This window comes from Bison bison, unplaced genomic scaffold, assembly GCF_000754665.1.
Source record: "Bison bison bison isolate TAMUID 2011002044 unplaced genomic scaffold, Bison_UMD1.0 scf7180017864295, whole genome shotgun sequence".
Taxonomy (NCBI): domain Eukaryota; kingdom Metazoa; phylum Chordata; class Mammalia; order Artiodactyla; family Bovidae; genus Bison; species Bison bison.
In genome coordinates, this window is record NW_011494867.1 from 3,955,510 (window position 1) to 3,971,322 (window position 15,813).

The 15,813-nt window shown below is 44.1% G+C and overlaps 1 protein-coding gene across 1 annotated transcript in view; it reads right to left on the minus strand.

Moving 5' to 3' along the window:
• ADAMTS18 (ADAM metallopeptidase with thrombospondin type 1 motif, 18) overlaps window positions 1-15,813 on the minus strand; it is a 149,824-nt gene that overhangs the window by 68,001 nt on the left and 66,010 nt on the right. The window contains exons 5-9 of the mRNA XM_010850857.1: window positions 7,642-7,924; window positions 4,890-5,083; window positions 4,552-4,635; window positions 2,876-3,035; window positions 1,929-2,034 (exon numbers count right to left, since the gene is read on the minus strand). Coding sequence (XP_010849159.1) covers window positions 1,929-2,034; window positions 2,876-3,035; window positions 4,552-4,635; window positions 4,890-5,083; window positions 7,642-7,924 — 827 coding nt within the window. The remainder of the gene's footprint in view (window positions 1-1,928; window positions 2,035-2,875; window positions 3,036-4,551; window positions 4,636-4,889; window positions 5,084-7,641; window positions 7,925-15,813) is intronic.

Consider the following 15,813-nt stretch of genomic DNA (forward strand, 5'->3'; position numbering starts at 1 on the left):
GGACCAAAAGAAGACTGAGCGCTGAAGAAGTGATGCTTTTAAACTGTGGTGCTGGAGAAGACTCTTGAGAGTCCCTTGGACTGCAAGGAGATCCAACCAGTCCATCCTAAAGGAAATCAACCCTGAATATTCATTGGAAGGACTCATGCTGAAGCTGAAGCTCCAATACTTTTGGCTACCTGAAGCAAAGAGCCTCCTCTTTGGAAAAGACCCTGATGCTGGGAAAGATTGAAGGCGCGAGGAGAAGGAGCTGACAGAGGATGAGATGGTTGGATGGCATCACCGACTCAATGGACATGGGTTTGAGTAGACTCCAGGAGGTTAGTGAGGGACAGGGAAGCCTGATGTGCTGCAGTCCATGGGGTTGCAAAGAGTTGGATATGACTGAACAACAACAACGATTCTGTTGTGACTCTCGTCTACAAACCAGCCACTTACCCATTATTCCTCTCAATTTATCAGGTTAGTAATGGCAGGATGGCTGTATACTGTGAGCTGATCAGTGAGGGACCCGGGGATTAAAAAAATTTTTTTTTAATTAATTTTTACTGGTTGCTTCACAATACTGTGTTAGTATTTACTGTATAGCAAACTGAACCAGCTATATGTATACACATGTCCCCTCTTTTTCAGATTTCCTTCCCTTTTAGGTCACCATAGAGCACGGAGTAGAGGTCCCCTAGTTATCTGTTTTATCCACAGTGGTGTGTAAACATCAATTCAGTCTCCCAGTTCATCCCACTGCCTCTTCCCCCTTGGTGTCCATACATTTGTTCTCTACATCACCTATGTCTATTTCGGCTTTGTGAAAAATAAGATCTATGCTACTTTTCTAGATTCAACATACACGTGTGAATACACGGTATTAGAGGTGATGGATCCACACATAGGTATTTATTAACCTCAACATACACTCAGGGAAAGCATTTTCCCAAGCTCCACTCTGCCCAGTTCAGTTCTTCTTTGTACCTAACCAAGAAGCTAAGGGGTTTGTTTGGGAGACAGTCTTTCTAAATATATTTGTGAAAGTCCAAAGCAGAGGGAAATTTATGTATAAAGCATCAAAGGAAAGAGTAAGAGTCACAGAAATGGGAATAAGGTGGGGAGAGAGCAAAGCCATTCCTCTAAGAGGAAAAGGTCATTAAACCAGCACCTTAGTGTAGTTTTCCGGATATAAGAAATCCAATTGAATTGGATTTTGAACTTAAATTTTTTTAATTTTCTAACTTTGATTTGACAGCCTATCAGAAGATAATATGCATTTTCTTTGGTACATGTCAAAAGTTTTATCAAAATCTTATGACTTGTCTCCTTCATAATGTAACTATTAGGCCATGTTACTTACAGTCTGAACAACAACAGCAAAGTCCACTTACACACACAATGGAATACTAAGGAGTTATCACATGTTGTTCACAAGAGCCTTGACAATGACTGGCCTCTGTTTGGGCCCTTCTTTCAGTCAAGTGTGATCTTCCCTGGTAGCTCAGCAGATAAAGAATCTGCCTGCATTGCAGGAGACCCTGGTTTGAATCCTGGATTGGGAAGATCCCTGGAGAAGAGATAGGCTACTCACTCCAGTATTCATGGGCTTTCCTGGTGGCTCAGATGGTAAAGAATCCGCCTGCAATGTGGGAGACCTGGGTCTGGAAGATCCCAAGGAGAAGGGAACGGCTACCCACTCCAGTATTCTGGCCTGGAGAACTGCATGGACAGAGGAGCCTGATGGGCTACAGTCCAAGGGGTCTCAAAGAGTCAGACACGACTGAACAACTTCCACAAATGAAACAAACAGTCGAGTACTATCGTAAACCTTATATAAGATGTGTCATATTTATTCCACCCAGATCGATAATAATCATTAGAGCAAAGCCAATGAACCACCCAGCTGGCTTTCATATAAAGCGGTGCATCGAGGGGTCACTTACTTGTGGCCTGACTCGTGAGCGATGGTGAAGGCCAGGCCAAGCCCTGTGTCCTCATTGATGGTACAGCTTCGGTACTTGCTGCACATCCCACTGATGGGGGCAAACCCTGTTGAGACAGCAATTTCAAGCCCAAAGGAAACATTCCTGATCATTTCCGATGCCCAAATGCTGTGCACACTTTTAGTTTAAAAGATGATTGTACATATATGAAACGGGTCGCCAGTGCAGGTTCGATGCACGATACGGGATGCTTGGGGCTGGTGCACTGGGACGACCCAGAGGGATGGTATGGGGAAGGAGGAGGGAGGAGGGTTCAGGATGGGGAACACATGTATACCTGTGGCAGATTCATTTTGATATATGGCAAAACCAATACAATATTGTAAAGTTAAATAAAATAAAATAAAAAGGGGAAAAAAAAAAGATGATTGTATTTTTTTTTTTTTTTGCAGAAAAACACTAAAGGTATATGTCTCTCTGTCCCCTCTAAATAGATAAGAGTAGAACTTAACACTTTCTTTTTAAAGATACTTTCAGCTGAGTCCTTCAAAGTTCAAATAACTTTTTTAAAAAAGCACGCTTACTTAGGGGCACAGTTGAGTGCCACAGAGACTAGGCAGGCTCTTTTCAGCTATCCAGCTCTGCACTCAAGATGCTTAGGGAATAACCTACAACTTGCATAGTTAAACAATAATTGATCTCATGCCTGCAGGATCATCACAAAGTTTAATAAAGAAAAACACAACAGGAATAAAGCAAAGGGGCCCCCATTCCACACTGAGTTCAATTAAACAGAACAATATTCAGAGAGCGTACAATGAGGCTATTCCACAATTTAAAGATTGTTTCCTTAATAAGAATCCCAAGAGCCAGTCACCCAACAGAAAGTTTCCAGCCTGTGTTTTTAGCTGACATGGGTGTGCATGAAGCATGTGTTCATATCATACCTAGAGTGTCACATGGTTCATTTTTCCAGGAACAGATATCAAATCCCGTGAGTAAGATAGCATGGTCATGCCTCTTGCCATTCTTTCCAACGAGGGCAGACTGCCACTGACAGAAACTATTCAGAGACTGGTCCGCATGATGGTTGATCAGTAATCCTCCCTACGGGAAACCCGCACAAACCAAAGTGTGAATGTGTGACAGACATGAGAATGTTGCGTCACTCCATTTGTATAGGCAAACACAGAAGCATCACGTTTCTGGGGGAAGGGTCAACAGGGGAAAACACTTGAGCTAAGGTTGGACATAACTGGTATTTAAAACTGTTGCAGGTAAATGTTCACAATATCGGAAGTAACCACAGAGCACTGGTAGTGCGCTTTGTGGCCAGTTGTATTTCTATAACAAATACATTGGCGTCAGTTAGAAACACCTTTGTCCATCTCACACTGGTACCATCTTTATAGAACTGTTACTACTTTTACAATATAATTATTACTTAGTGGGGTAAAGTTCAGTGGATCCTTCAGTTGAGCATGAGGACAGAACTGATCATGGCTTGCCTACTCCTATGTCCAAATTTCCAGGAAAGGGCTCAGCACATCATAGCTACAGTCCCTCAATCAATAAACTGAAAGCTTGCTGAATGGATGAAGAAACAAACAATTACAATATTCTAAAGGGTAAGCAAGGATCTACTTTTAAAATAATTTTTTAATCAAATTTTTCCTAAGAACTATTAACTTGGGTCAAGTTGAGAGTTTTTAGACAAAAACCTTAATCATCAGTGAATTAGGATGCTGCTGACTTTGAGTCCTTGGGGACAGTATAAGCGGTAAATTAGAAGTACCTCCCAAACAACATACACCTTTTCTTCTTTTCTAAAATTCTAAGAATAATTTGATACCTTGTTAACCTCAGGAGCACTAGAGACCTGGCAATTATATTCATTTTTGCCTCATCTCTGACTCTCTGCTTTGTCCATTCATTACAGATGAAGAGGAAAAGCCTTAGGGGACTTAAAAAATAGTCAGATTGGTAATGCCCACCTCAGAAAATACAGTTGTAACATCAAAACACCACAAAGCAGGAGGTGCTGTACAAGTTAACCCTTGATGATATGTTCTGCTTGCATCTCCCTGTAACTAAGCCAAGGCCAGTTAAATATCCCTTGTTTATTTTCTGTAGCTAAGGTGGTGCTGGGAGACAGTAAGCTTTTTACCAGAATTTTCGGATGACTTATTTTCAGTATATTTTCAAAATAGCCTTTTGTAATTACCCAGAATCTCCAACTTGCCAAATCCAGCTAACATTTAAATCTCCTACCAAATGTACTTTCCTTGTGAAGCCTGCATAATATTTTATAATATCTATCTTCTACTTTTTGTATTCATTTTACATTTTTGTAGTCATGTTACAGATGCACTTTTAATCATATTTTATATCACTGTATATCTACACATATATTGTATGTTTAGATATAAATTATCATTTTGTGAGGTTTTAGTATTTAAATAGACAACCCTATTGGATTGTACTTTCCTTGAGGGTAATTAGAAATTTTCAAAGTTGAATTTTTAATGACAGTTCCATGGGGTGGCAACACAGCAGGTGTTCGCTAAGTGTATCCTGAATGGCAGAATGAATGAAGAAAAAAGAAACGCAGTGTGGCACCTACCGGTTCTTGTTCCAGAAGAATGAGGCTAACCACGACAATGTTTATATCACTTCCAATGGTCCCATCTTTAAAGAGGCTGGAAACCTGTTGAAACAAATTGAAATCAGAGAAAAGCAAAAAAAAAAAAAAATTTATAATTTCCAAAACTGCAAGGGAATATGAGCAAGTATGCATTGATTTGACCAAATATATTTATGTAGGAAGCCAATTTCCTTCCAACTTAATTTTTTTCAATACAATCACGTGGCTGCATCTGCTGTTTAACTCATGCACGGGAACTCCACGACTCTGAGCTGTCTCAGGGAGGCAGAGGGCTGGGGTCCTGACTGCCTCCGTACCATGTTCATGACCGTGAGAATGTACGTGGTGACATTGGCCTTGCCATGCTTCTCCACCATCTTCTTGTCTGCTACCACAAGGGTTTCCACGTTGAGGCCCTTCTGTGACTTGCCAGCTGACCTTCTGGGCCGTCCCGAGCTCCCATATTCATCAAACCTGAGATAGGTGTCCTCTGTGGGAGGCTTAGGGGCGTCTACAGGGAACAGAAGAGCATTTGGAAAGGCCGTCAGCAGAGCTCAGCGGGGAGACAGACAGACATCTCAACAAGGGGAGGAGGGAGACCACGTAACAAGCACTTCACTCATCTCCTGAGAGATGATGCCACTGCACCTGTTCTGGGACTTTGGACCTAATCTGTGGTCAAGAGAGACTCTTTCAGTAGAAGGTGCAATGGATGGACAGACAAATGGATTGAGTAACTCAAAAGTGCTCTCCAAAGAGTCAAAGAAAAGAAGCTACAATTCTAGCTGGAAGAGTGGGTCAAGAAAAATCAGTATTGTGGGAAGAATCTTTAAAAACATAAAATGCTCATTTTATTTTATTGCTTAGAAACTGCAGACACAGACATTTTCCTTTGCTTCTGAATTCATTATCACACTTTGTATTGCTGCTGTTCTTGTTCAGTCGCTAAGTCATGTCTGACTCTTGGCAACTCCATAGGTTACAGCAGGCCAGGCTTCCCTGTCCTTCACTATCTCCCAGAATTTGCTCAATGTCATGCCCATTGAGTTGGTGATGCTATCCAACCATCTCATCCTCTGCTGCCCCCTTCTCCTTTTTTTCTATGTACAGGTTGTATATTATTTTCTAACTAAAGTTTACAAATATGTATCCTGTAGAATGCTGCCCACGTTCTTGTTTCATCAACACCAACTTTAATATAGTACAAAATAAGTGGTCAATAGGACTCTTTGATCCAATATTAATTTAGTTGCTGTGGAAACAGAATAGTCAGAAGTGATATTTAAAATTCTATTAAATGCTTTGTAATAGATAAGGTGCTGGCATGGATATTGGCCAGTGTCTGAGCAGAGACCTCAAAGTACCTGTTAGATTAGGCACCATCCCTTTAGTTAATGGACAGTGACAGATTCAAGGGTTGCTGGGAAGGAAAAACGCATTTGGAAAGCTCAGGACTGTATGTACTACAGATCCATTTAATACTATAACAACTGGTACAGTCATTATAGTGAAGTCAGCACTCCACAGAGAAAAATGAAATGATCAAATCATTTAGAGCTCAATTTAAAACCTCAATTGGCCATTTTGATAAATGACTCTGAGTTTCAGTTTCCTTATCCATGAAATGAGGATCATATCTAATCATAAAGCTGCTTTAAAGATTAGCTTTTATATTTCATATCAAGTATGTGTCATGGCCACTATGAATATCATCACTATCCTTAATACCACTAGTATTACAAATTCACGCCAAATAGATGTTCCTTAAAAAGGATATTTCAGTAATACCAAATCCCCGAAACCAATTCAAGTGCTAGACACTGTCTTTCACGACTGCTAGTGATCACCCACTTCCTCTGCTCCTGGGTACCACCCAGCCGCCCTGCCCAACTACGTAGTCACACGCTGCTCACGGCTCCGGAGACTGTGAAATGCGGCTGGTGCCACGGAAGGAATGGGATTTTTAATTTTGTTTCATTTTTATTAATTTTACTTTATATTTAAAAGACAGTATTTGATTCAGCTATTTAAAAAACTTTATATAGGGAACAATTTGACTGTGTAAGTCTACTTCTCACCTTTAAGTTTTATAAAATCTAGATACAGATTAAGCATTTCTGGTGAATTTACTGTCTGATTTGGAATTGTTCTCTAAGTGTAAAATAAATGGATTTCTAAAATTTAATATGAAAAAATAATATAAAATACATCATTTAAATTGGTACTTCATTGGTTATATTGATGACATACTGAGATGATATTTTGTATATATTGGGTTAAATAAAATATATCATTCATGCTAATTTACCTATTTAAGCATTTTTTAATGTGGCTACTAGAAAATTTAAAATTACATATGGGGCTGATGTTATATTTCTGTCGGACACTGCTGGTATGGAAAATGCAGTGTGCCCAGGTCACAAGCCAAGTCCAAGGCTTCTTATGTTCCATCACCACCTCCAATCAGGTGCCAGTGTTCTCATTAACTGGGAAGTCTGTTGAATTAGTTGCTCAGTCATGCCTGACTCTCTGCAACCCCATGGACTGTAGCCCACCAGGCTCCTCTGTCCATGGAATTCTCCAGGCAAAAATCCTGGAGTGGGCTGCCAATCCCTTCTCCAGGGGATCTTCCCGACCCAGGGATTGAACCTGTGTGTCTTGCATTGCAGGCAGATTCTTCACCATCTGAGCCACCAGGGAAGATTCAAATCTTCAAAAGGAATACCTAACCATACCTGGGAATTCACCTCTGATCTCTCTCATCATTTGGAAGACTAGGTCCTTTTCTCATACAGAAAAGATACAGAAACTAAAATAATATTGGGACATACAATTAAAAAGATATTAAAAGAGGGAAAAAAATCTTTCCAGTTTAACTGAAAAAAAAAAAAAAGGATCCCCTAGTTTTTGTCTGACAGGGGTGATTTCTGGCTCATCTCCAAGATTAACTTCAGTGGGGGCTGAGCATAGCCCAGTTTTAACCTGCAAAGTCAGCACACCCAGTGATGCTTGGGAAAACCCGTCGAGGGCCCAGAGAGGAAGAGAACAAGAAAAGGTTTCCTTACATACATTTCTTGCGTCGTCCACAAAAATGCTGCTTTTGCAACCTTCCATGATGCTGTTCTCTCTCTGGACTCCAAGAGGTGTGGGGAGTGTGACTTGGGGGGTGACCCGCGGGGTTCCGGCCGGAGCTCAGGTAGCCGTGGCAACGCCGGATCTTCTCCTCCGCAGTCCTTTTGTACAGCACGTGAGGATGGTGGCCTGCGGGGGAGCTGTAGTTGTGTTCCTGGGCCAGGAGTTGAGGTAATGGCGAGATGAGGAATTCATTTTTTTGTGTCCTTATGAGGCCTGACTAAAAAGCCAAACACAAAGGAAACATTAGGGATTCCTTGCATCCCTGTTTTGCGTGTGTAGATTTTCAGCAACTTCCTGTGTGCAGGCACCGCCCTAAGTACTGGGCACGGGCAGTATCATTTTATCTGCACCATGAGCAGCTGCCACTGTTATTACCCCCGTTTCACAGGTGTGAAAACTGAGGCTAAGACAGTAAGTAGGAAAGCTAGTATTGGTACCTAGAATTCTCTACTTAGTGGGGCAGTGCTGTTAACTTCTATTCTAGGCATCTAATCTCGATGTTTGGGACTGAAGGGCTGAGTCATGTGACATTCTGGGATTCTCCATACTTAGGACAGGGCAGATACCATAGTCAACACTGGACATGGTGGTGTATTTAAAAACAGCCCCACCCTCCAAGAGCTTATGGTATAGACAGTAAAAACAAAGACATTCCATCTTGACTTCATAAGTGCTCAATAAAAGAACTACCAAGGATGGGAGAGAGAGGAGTGAGTAAATCTTGGTTATCTTCAAGTGAGGGTCTGGAGAATCCAAAGGGTTACACCAACATGAACAGACAGATGAGCTCAATCAGGAAGAAAGAGGAGACCAGGACAAGCCCATCCAATCACAATGTCACTTTCAAGTTCACGGCACAATATGTTTTTGTACCTGAAATTTCAGACACAATACACCCCTGCCTTCCCCCCACATGCATTGTACTCTCTCTTCTCTGCATTTGTTCAGGATTTCCCTGATCCCCAGGCACTCCTGCGAAAAGTGTGGTCTATGGACCAGCAGCCTCAGCCTCACCAGCATGCTGGTTAGAAATGTGGACTCGCAGGTCTCTCCCCAGCCCTGCTGACTCAGAATGTATGTAGATCCCTGGGTGATTTGTCTGCCCATTGACACTTGAGAAGCACTGATACAGGCCAGCAGGGCTTCCCAGGTGGCACTAGCTGTAAAGAACCCGCCTGCCGATGCAGGAGACATAAGAGACGTGGGTTTGATCCCTGGGTGAGGAAGATCCCCTGGAGGAGGGCATGGCAACCCACTCCAGTACTCTTGCCTGGAGAATCCCATGGACAGAGGAGCCTGGCAGGCTGCAGTCACGGGGTCGCAAAGAGTCAGACACGACTGAAGCGACTTAGCACGTATGCGCACACGCATAACACAGGCCAGGAGCTCTTAAACTCTGTTGAATGTAGGAATGCCTGCAGATCTTAAATATGTGCACACACACACATACAGGGTCACTCACTCCCAGGCGGAATTCCATCCTATCCAAGAGTGACTCTCTTGTGATTCATGCGTCAGAATTTTTTCAACTGCCTCAATGGTTATCCCAACGTACAAATGAGTTTATGACCTAGGTCCTACCTTCCTCAGGTGCAAAACAGAGAGAAATTTTCCTCCCCAGACACCTAATAAGGAGAGATAAAGTAACCACTGCAGAAACCCTTTACACACTTTCAGTCCCAGTTTAGATGACTGACGATGACGCGTGATTGAATCAACCCACATTCACTGAGCGCCAGCGAGGTGCTACGCTCTTGGGTAAGGGCTAACACACACCTGGGCAGGAAACACACACACACACACACGCAGGGCATGCGGCCTACTGGGGAGCCAGACGTGAATAGTCAAGAATGTAAGGGGGTGAGGCCAGGTTACCAAGGGAACAGAGAGAGGTGTGGGGGCATCACCAGGGGTGTCCCTAGGCCTAACTGTAACCCTCTGTTAGGATTCAGCTTCTCCCTCCTAAAAGGAGCCCCGGGATGTATGTGTGATCCTGATTTTCCTTTCGGTTTAGGAGTCTGCTGCCTTCCTAAAGACTGTCTCGTGGGGACTTCCCTGGTGGTCCAGTGGCTAAGAGTCTGTACTTCCACTGCAGGGGGCACAGGCTCGATCCCCAGTCGGAGACTAAGATCCCACCTGCCATGCAGTGCTGCCAAAAAAAGAAAAAAAATCCTCAAACAAAACAAAACAAAAAGCCCCACCAACAAACAAAGAAAGACTGCCTTGTGGTCTGTAGTGCCAGCATGACGCTTGCCTTTGTTCAGCAGATACACACTGAGTATCTAACTCATAGCCCAGATTCAGGCCTTGGCACAAAGAGAAGCAGAAAGTCAGGAGACAGTCCACATTCATGCTCTCGTGGAGATGATGGGACAAGTAATCGGCAACAAAAATTTGAGGAGGTAAAATCTCACAACCCCAGAAATCTTGCCCATCTGCTCTACCTTCACTCAGGCTGGATCTCAGCGCAGTTCGCCCTCTCTGCCCAGCCCAGTGCCAAGCTGCAGCCATGCTCATCCCTCGTTTGGGCACTCTACCACGTCTTCCAAATCCCCCTCGTCTTCTCCACTACAATCCCCCGACACCGGCCAGCATCCTGGGCCAAGAGCATCAGCTCACACGTGCTGACATCCCTCTCAGACCTGATTCCCTTTCCCCGGGTCACAGACCCCTCCATCATCTGCCCCTGCTGGAGCCTGGCAGCTGGGTCTGCCCTCCTCTCCTTCCTACCGTTCTGAACAGGACACTTCTGTGGCTTCTTGAATCAACAAATCCTTCACCTGAAGGGGTGAAAGCAGCATTTGCCACCCCAAATGCACCTCCTGGGCATGAGGATTAGCCTGAGCTGGTTAAACAGCAGGCACCAGAGGAGCTCTGGGCAGCCAGCAGATGGGAGCCTTTTCTGAGAGCATTTCCCCTCAAAGGGAAATCTCCATGTGTCAGGCCAGGGGTGGGGGCTCCCTGTTCTACCAGCAAGGAGAGGTTGAGTGCAACTCCAGAAACTTTTATCTACTGAGAAGGTTCCACTTTAAATGTGTGTGACAACCGTACCCTTACTTACTGGGCTTTGCCTGACAGGCTCACGTAACTGCCACCTACTCGGTTCTTTCTTTGGTTTTTAGGTGTTTAAGGGGGGTGGCTTCGGTCTTCTGGGGGAATTATTCAGCTTTCCTGGGTCTCTCTCATGTACACAGGAGGTATGTGAAGTGTTGGTCGCTCAGTCGTGTCTGATGCTTTACGACCTCATGGACTGTAGCCTGCCAGACACCTCTGTCCATGGGATTCTCCAGGCAAATACTGGAGTGGGTTGCCATGCCCTTCTCCAGGGGATCTTCCCAACCCAGGGATCGAACCTGCGTCTCCTGCATTGCAGGCAGATTCTTTACTGTCTGAGCTACCAGGGAATAACATGTATATAATAATATATAATTATTATTATATTATATATATATATATTATATATTATATATATAATAATAATATATAATAATATACATGTTATTAAACATCTATCTGCTTTTTTCCTGTTAATCTGTCCTTTATTACAATGAGGACAGGGTCTGGGAGGAGGGGTTTGTTGGTCACAGCCAAGAACCTAGAGGGTAAAGGGAAATTCTTTTCGTTGTCTACACACTCTTAATCAATCTTGCACATCCTTTTCCTATGCCCGGCCACCTTCTTCCCCCAGAGACTCACTGGTGTGGCCTTCTGGTGCTTTTTGCTTTTGTCTCAGATTAAACAACATCTTCCCAGACAGACAGGAGTCAGCACCCTATTGAAAACTACCCTTCCTCACTTCCAGCTACAGTTTATGTGCTGTGCATCCATCTTCAATGAAGGAAACAAAGAAGATGCAACCTTCCTATCACCTCTGACAGAGTTTGAACATCCACACTGTATATGGGCATCCCTGGTGTACGCCACACATCACCAGTCAATAAATAGATGGCTATCAGCCCACAGACATGTGTGGAACAAGCAAACAAGTCACCTGAAAAATCTCAGAATGGAGCGGATGCTGAAGCTGGGCATGCCAACATCCTCCTCCCTTTCCAGTCAGGGAAACCAGAGCTAGGAAGTGACATGCTCAAATGCATAAACACCATGAACTCTTTCTCTCTTACAGACGTTGTAAGCAGACTGATTACGGGTTTCCCAGAGAAAGAGAACCAGGCGTGGCTTTCTTGGCATAAGAGAAGCCATTTTGGCCTAAGGTGTTCTGTGATCTAAGCCCAGTCACCGTGCTTGCCCTTGAACAGGTCTTGGGAGTCAGTGATCTTACAGGAATAAGGAAATGCAGGCGGTCAAACAACAGTGCAGTGACAAAGCAGGGTCTCAGTTCCTCCTCAAGGGGTTGTATAATTTTTATCTTTGAGGCCTACGGGATTGAAGGCCCCCACCCAGGTGCAGGATGGAATGATGACGTTGACCCTCTTGACTTCAATCAACTAAAGCATGGACCTTGGCCTCAGTTCTATACTGAATTCTTCTCTGCCCAAGCTCCCTCATGAATATGCATGTACTATTAGCTTCAAATTCTCCAGTTTTGCTGTTCAGGGAAAGATCCCTGCAGAGAAGGCAATGGCACTCCACTCCAGTACTCTTGCCTGGAAAATCCCATGGACAGAGGAGCCTGGTAGGCTGCAGTCCATGGGGTCGCACAGAGTCGGACATGACTGAAGCGACTTAGCAGCAGCAGCAGCAGAAAAATCCCTGATGCTTTGGGAAAGATCCCTAGTGTGCTGCTTACTTGCTGCAAATAATAATAAATCCTTTCTCCCCCTCTTCTCCCAGCGTGGCTGGGACTATTGGCTCGATATCCACCAAGAGGCAAACCCAGTTTTGGGGGAAGAGTGTGAAGCCAGGAGCCCCCCTGTAACCCCTATTTAAACCTCAGGGCCACCTATGGGGCTCTCAGCTGGAAGTCCAGGTAGAATTCAGGCCCCCCTGTTTCTGAGCAGGGCCCTCACACCTCAGCCCTGGGGCCCAGTGCCCTCACTTCTCCAAGCTGCGTGAAGACAAAAGACCCCATTTACAGCCCAGAGGACAGAGTGAACAGTTAAAGGGGAAAACAAAATATAGTGAACTATCCATGAAGGCCCTCCAGCCTTACTAACTTCCTGACTTGGTTCAACTCATATCAAAGGCTTAAGCCACTCAACTGCCTTAACTGGAGGAACCGGTTTGGAAGCTTTCTCTTTACTCCTTATTTCTTGAGAACTGTAGGCATCTGAAATGCAGAGTGACTTCTGCACTAAGAAAGCAATTTTTAAAAAATGGCCTCTTATATTGGGACCAACGCACGAGGCCCAAACAGCCCTCCGTATTTAATCCAGTTTTGGGCGACGAGGACAAAACTCCAGAACGATTCTTTATAACAAAACGAGGATTTTACAGAGCTGCATGTTAAGGAAGAAAAATGTTCCTTTTTGGGAGTTCAGTCTGATGGAAAATAATGGAGTCTAACCCAAAATACTTTTTATGGTTTAAAACATAAACCTAGCACCTCTAAGAGGAGCCAGCTATTAACTACAGAATGTGTGAAGCATTTTGAGTGACTGAACACATGCGATGTTTTAGACAAAATGTGGCCTGGAAGACAAGACCTCTGGTCCCAACAGGCTTCCAATTAAGTGGGCAAAGCAGGGCTGAAACAAGTGAGATCACGAGCAAACGTTCCGTTGTGTCCAGTGTGGAGAGAAAAAAGCAGGACTCTGTGAGCGAAAGTGAAGGTCGCTCAGTCGTGTCCGACTCTTTGCAGCCCCGTGGACTATACGGTCCATGGAATTCTCCAGGCCAGAATACTGGAGTGGGGAACCTTTCCCTTTTCCAGGGGATCTTCCCAACCCAGGGATGGAGCTCGGGTCTCCTGCATTGCAGGCGGATTCTTTACCAGCTGGGTGACAAGGGAAGCCCATGATTCTATGAGAGAGATAAGATCAAAGAGTGAGAGGAGAGGAGAGACTGATTTTGGAAGTTTTTAAATATTTTTTAAATTGAAATACAGTTGATCTCCAATGCTTTGGGTGCATAGCAAAGTGATTCAGTAATATACACATGCATACACACACACATATGCACATATGTGTGTGTGTGTGTTCAGTTGCTCAGTCACGTCCAGCACTTTGTGACCCTATGGACTGTAGCCTGCCAGACTCCTCTGTCTATGGAATTTCCCAGGCAAGAATACTGCAGTGGCTGGGTGTTCAGTCCTTGAAGGAGGCATGGCAACCCACTCCAGTACTTTTGCCTGGAGAATCCTGTGGACAGAGGAGCCTGGAGGACTACAGTCCTTGGGTTGCAAAGAGTCGGACAGGACTGAAGTGAAAGCATGCACCCACAGTAAATGTAAACATAAAATAATAGAGTCATGGCTTTTAAAAAAGAAAATTAGAGACTTGAGCATATATGAGGAATAGAGAGACAGACTCCAGGTGAAAAGCCGTGGAACTATTTCTGGTCTCATGGCCAGAGATGAGTCAAAGTCTGGTGACACTATGCTGAGAGCATATGGCCCCTAATCACTTCCTCAGTTCTCTGTAAAGTGCGTCATGCTAAGAAACTGAAATAGAATTTTCTGCCATCTGCATCTACACACGCGGAGCTGGTTTAACAGACAACCGGGACAGGCCCTCACATGTGGACACATTTTGGAAAAAGAATGTGTGTTCAGGATTCCACAGTACTGTCAAAGGGGAAAAAAGTCTCCTATACTTTGGGACAAAAAAAAAACCCAAAATAGTTATGTCAACAAAAATCTAGCATTTCTCATCCATTCATTCATATTAATATGAACATCAGCAGGACTCCAATACAAAAACAATGTGGAAGGGGATTTATGCTTTCCAGATTCATATACACAGCAATCTTTCTTAAAACTCTGTGAAGCCCAGTCCACCAGCATTTAATCAGATGCCATCAGTACGCTCACACTGCTCACAGCCTGGTGACGGGGGTATGAAGCTAACAAGAGCCACAACACACAGTATCTTCAACCCGGTGAAGTGCCGTTTCCAGCTTTTATCTCCTGAGGAAGTTTACATACCTCTCAAGAACAAACCTCTCATTTCCCAAGTCCCAGATTTGTAGAAGGAGAATAATAGCATCTTCCTTGGCAGGTTTTTAGAGAATTAAGTGAGTTAACACTTTTAAAGTGCTAAAAGCAATGCCTGGCACAGAAAACACTCGAAGTGTGTTTACTGTTACAATGATTATATTTGATCAGATGAGGGACGAGAGCCTTTTTCTAAGTGTGTATTATAACTGTCCCCTTCAATGGGACCTGCAACCCTGGGAAGTGGTATCAGTGTTCCGTTATTGATAAAAAACAATGAAAGGATTAAATGCACACATGCTCAAAAACGCACTCAGTTTGAGTAAGTAGCCACGATCTGTGTTTCAGCATTTATAAATTAATCCAAGTGGTTTAATCACGATCCTCGCCAACCCGTCTTCCTTTCTGGCCCCATCTGGAGGACTGTTTCACTGTTTCCTGTGTACCAGACCCTCTGCAGAGCATTCTACCTGCAACATCTCATCGGACTCTCACAACAGTTCTGTCTGATGGGTGCTTTACCTCTCGTATTCCAGGGCTGTCTGAGCACTCAACCTTTCCTCAGCCTTAAACACTCTTCCCATTTGTTGTTCTTTAGTCGCTTCCGTCGTGTCCGACTCTTTGCAACTCTATGGACTGTAGGCCGCCAGGCTGCTCTGTCCATGGGGTTTTCCAGCAAGAGTACTGGACTGGGTTGCCGTGTGCTCCTCCAGGGGATCTTTAGGACCCAGGGGTTGAAGCCATGTCTCCTGCATTGGCAGGGGGTTTTATTTACCGCAGAGCCACCAAGGAAGCACACACATCCTATTAGGAGTCAGGAAAAGTTCCAGAAACACTGAATTGAAATGTACTAAGAGAGTACAACTTAAATGTTCACACACACACACACACACACACACACAGGTAAACAGGTAAAGTGACGGACATATAAACTAATGGGGGGAACAACTATGTCACAGCTGTGGATGTCAGGGTATGTAGTGCTCAACTCTCTGGGAGAGGTAGACACAGATTAATACGGAAGAGAAACCACATCTTCCCAGCCCTCAGAC